A 4,481-nucleotide genomic window follows, 5' to 3' on the forward strand; every position below is an offset into this window, starting at 1 on the left:
AATGGTTTCAAAATATATAATATTTAGATTATGATAATTTTAATAAAATAAAAAATAAAAAAAGTTCGTGCATGTGTGTGCGTGCGTGCGTGCGTGCGTGCGTGCGTGCGTGCGTGCGTGTGTGTGTGTGTGTGGTGTGTGTGTGTGTGTGTGTGGGTGTGTGTGTAATATTTTTAATATCTAAAGATTATAAACATTATAGAATATATAAATTAAATTAATGTTCTTCAGAAATAATATTTCATCAAAATTTATATTATAAATTAAGGCACGCTGACTGGCAAAAATCTCATTCTGTCACCAATTTTTGGTTCAAATCTCAGATTTACTTTCTCGCTCTCTTCATCGCCGACCTCAAGGAAGGTATTCCAATCCAAGAGAAAATATAGGCCGTTCCTTTGTTTGGTTGGCAAAACGGGATCCGGTGCACGTGTAGTACCACCAAAGGATTCTTCCAATGCCGCAAGATTTGTATTTGCAAATGTCGATGACTCTGCAGTTGGTGTCAATGTATCACGGAAATTTGAACTATCCTTTGTGGAATCTGAAGTCGTCGGGATTGTGGCCATAGTTGTCGTTGTCGAGGAAATGTTTGCAGATTCTGTCAACAAGATCTTTGATGAATTGGTGTTCAATTGCTATTTTATTTATTTTATGTGATATTATCTCTAAAAAAATTTTTTATGTTCTATAATAATAAATGTGACAATCATATGATGACTAAAAATGCTATTAAAAATTTTGATAAATATATTTCCGCGGATATTATTGTCAATTTAAGGAATAAGTCGAAATAATTTAAGAAAAAAATTAAATATTGCGGAAAGTTAAATTTTTATAAAAAAAAATAAAAAATATAAAAGATAATTAAAGGATAGCATAATACAAAAAGTTTTGAATATTCTTAGCAACGCTGAAAGTATTAAAAAATTTTATCATTATATATACATATAAAAATAATAAAATCATAAAATTACTTAAGAGGAAAAAATTGGAAATTAATGAGAAAAATATTATATAAAGGTATATTATATAAAGGTATATATAATAAAGAAGTTGAAATTGCAGATAACTAATTCGAGTTAGCACAATGAAAATAAATATTCTAAATTCATCTTTGATAAAGATTTCAATAAAGAGCATTCTTCTCTTCCCCCTCTATTGTGTTTTCTCCATTTAATTTATCGCAGCGCAGCTATATATATTATGGAAGAAGAAATTATTAAAAAAAAACTCCAAAAAATAAAGTAAACAATAAGGTTTTTTCGCCTATCCATTGGTAGATATTCATTGGCGATAATGATGACATTGAGTTACGAATGGGTTTGCGTGCGAGTATATACATCTAATATTTCACATGCAACATCAATACAATGCGTATTGCTTCAGAGGCAAGCACGCAGATGAAAATTGTATATCTAGTTGATAATGATCATGGATGTCACGAGAGGAGTGCAAAGAGATGCGTAGCACCCCCTAACTTATGAAATAAGTGGAAAAGAGAAAAATCTAAAAAAAAAGAAGTTGCGTAATATAAAATACAACTTTTCTAATTGAACAAAAAACTCAATGCAAATGTTAGGTACTATTAATATATATATACTAACTAATATTGTATTTGTGATAAAAATTTGAGAAATAAATTTAAAAATATCAATATTAACAAAAAGTGAGTTTGTCTTGATTGCTGCATGTCCAAATGTTTGTTTGTCACATTATCATTGTGAAGTTAATCCAACATTAAAAAGAATAAGTTTCTATGGCTCATTCGATTGCTTATCGTTTGCACGTGTATGCACATATTTTAAATTTTCATTTACACACTTCCAGTAGAAAAGTTATTACAGTTGGCGTTCAAATTTGAATTCTTTTGGGTGCACCTTTCTGTTAGTAATTCTGCCTATGACAGTAACGTATGCGTAAGAAAATTTTGTGCAAAAATCCTTTTTGATGAACATTCGTTCAGATAGTTTGCATATCGAAAGATGTCCGAATTTATCATAAAATGTTAATCTGCAGTTTTATTTAGCTTTATATAAAAACCATAAAAATTTTCAAGCTAGAGAAAATTACACTGAAAGAATAAGTAATAAGGCATTTTCAAAAATACATTGATTTAATTGCATAATCTTATTCCTTATGTTGATTAACATGTGTTAGATCCTTACTAAACTCTAAATAATTCAAATTGCCCAAAAGGGATATCATAAATTTCTTTTTACCAGTAGGCGCCGAAAGAGCTCGATCGTCATTGGTAGTAGTTTCAATAGTTTCTTTCAGATTCTGTTGTCTTTTTACTTCATTTTTTACGTTTATATTATAAGTTTTAATCATCTCTTCTAGACTCAGCGGATCCGGCCCATCCTTTAAAGTTTTTGTAGTAGCAAGCAGATTATCGGCTACCTTTACATCCTTTGCGCTTGCTTTTCCTTCCTGGACTAATCTAATTTTGTCTAAAAGTTCGTTAATTTTCATTCTCTCCCCTTTATCCTTTACATGGACTTCGTGAGGTTTGAACACGTGGAACTGTTGAGTCGTTTTTGTTAGTTCTACATTCTCCATCTTTGATATTGTTCTCGATGTCTTGCGAGATATGAGGCCTATGTTCTCCAGAATTTGCCTCATGTTATTTGGAATGACTTCGATCAATGATGGGCGTTCCGTTGATACCGACATGGTCTTTTTCTGTCTGCTGTCGCTAACACCAAGTCCGAATTTTGCTAAAAATTCTTTCATGTCTTCGTTTTTTATCTTAGATGTTGGCAAAGGTTTGAAGTTGGTATAAGAGTTTGTGTTACTGATCTTCAGCGGGGACGATGTTGTTACTAGATTAGATTGTAAACCAAATTTTTGGAAAAGTAATTGTACATCAGGTGTTAGATTGTTCATGCCTTTTCCGATCTCTAAAACAGGATTCTCGAAGGTGTTTTGAGCGTTTATCGGTGATGAATCGCGCAAAACAGTTGTCAAACTGGAAGTTGTATAGATTAAACCGTTACTGTTAGGAATTCGGGATTTTATCTCTAAATCTTTATTACTCTTTCTAAATACATCTTCTACATTTGTAGCATTTTCCGGTCGAAGTCCAATTGAAGCAAGCAATTCCATTACTTCTGGACGCATTGTTGTCGTTATGATTTTGCGAAAACCTTCAGAGTTTAAATTGTATATATAAGTGGAATTATATTTTAATTTCTCTCTCTTACGCGCTGGTAAAGTAGAAGAAGAAGAAGGTAAAAGAGAAGAGAGCGGCATTGGTGTTACGAAAATGGGAGCTGATTCAGCATTCACGATTTGTATTTTTTCGGATGTTACCTTTAAACTCTCTGGAATATACTTAATTTTGTTAGTCGGCGCTATATTTTTTAATGGCATTTGTGTAATAGAAATTGGAAAAAGCTGTTGCTTGTCGCGAATTCTTTTAAAAAGCGTATCTGTTTCATCAAGTTTTGTTAATATTGTAGTACTTTCTCTCTCTTTCTGTGTTTTTGATACATTATATCGCCATTGGTCAACAGACAAAACATTTTCATTATATTTTAAAGGACGAGATATTATTTCTTTCTCTTTCTCAGAAGAGAGAGGTTCCAAGTTAAACATTGAGATATACTTTTTTGTCTCTACTGTTCGTGGGGGGATTGTTGTTGCACCGGTACTATATACTATATAAACTTCTTTGTCTTTGATTTTTCTTAACGAAGATCCTTGAAACATTGGTTGTTTATAGGTAGTTATTTGTTTTTCAGTAATGGTCGGTTGCTCTCTCTCTCTCTTTTGCAGATTTTCCAGATTGAAGCTAAATTTGATTGGCGCTGAATCATTTAGTGTCTCTTTCATAGGTACCTTCGAAGACGCTTTCGAATACATTTCTTTGTGATTTCTATATAATTGTGTTTGTTCAGGATTGTATGTGTGTTCTTCATTTAAGTTTTCCTTTGGAGCATATGTTACTACAAAATTTTCGAGAGATTGTTTCTTTTTATCATGTTGTGTATGCATTTCTTGCACGAGTATATTTGCTTCTAATTTCTTATTCTTCTCCGCTTCAAAGTCTTCCGGATTGGGAAAAGGATCCGCAATTATTTGAACTATTGGCGGTTTGATGTATAAATCCTTGATGTTTTCTCTGGAGTCTTCTGCGTTATAAGGCAAGACTACCATTAAAGCATTTTGATAGATATTTCTCGCTTCCTCCATTATACTTTTGTTCTCGTATGTCTCAAGATTTTTGGATGTGATGTTAAAAAGGATGTCAATAATCTCATGTCTGGTGAGATTTGGTAAAGTAGAATTTTGGCGAATCAATCTTTCGACTTCGTCAATCGTACGATTGATCGAGCTCTCGATTTCAGTTTTTGACGGAAGATCATTGCAATGACATAAGCTGATGACGAACAGTATACAAAACAGCACAACCTGTGAAAAAAATAATTATAATTATAATAAACAAGAGAGAGGGGGAAGGGGAGAGGGAGGGGGAA

At 32.4% G+C, this 4,481-nt stretch overlaps 1 protein-coding gene across 1 annotated transcript in view; it reads right to left on the reverse strand.

The window, feature by feature from the left end:
• Positions 1-263: 263 nt before the first annotated feature.
• LOC105620620 overlaps positions 264-4,481 on the reverse strand; it is a 40,737-nt gene continuing 36,519 nt past the window's right edge. Inside the window, exons 3-4 of the mRNA XM_012202109.1 lie at positions 2,223-4,416; positions 264-601 (exon numbers count right to left, since the gene is read on the reverse strand). Of these exons, the coding sequence (XP_012057499.1) occupies positions 264-601; positions 2,223-4,416 (2,532 nt within the window). The remainder of the gene's footprint in view (positions 602-2,222; positions 4,417-4,481) is intronic.

The sequence above is a fragment of the Atta cephalotes genome (assembly GCF_000143395.1).
Source record: "Atta cephalotes unplaced genomic scaffold scaffold00027, whole genome shotgun sequence".
NCBI classification, from domain to species: domain Eukaryota; kingdom Metazoa; phylum Arthropoda; class Insecta; order Hymenoptera; family Formicidae; genus Atta; species Atta cephalotes.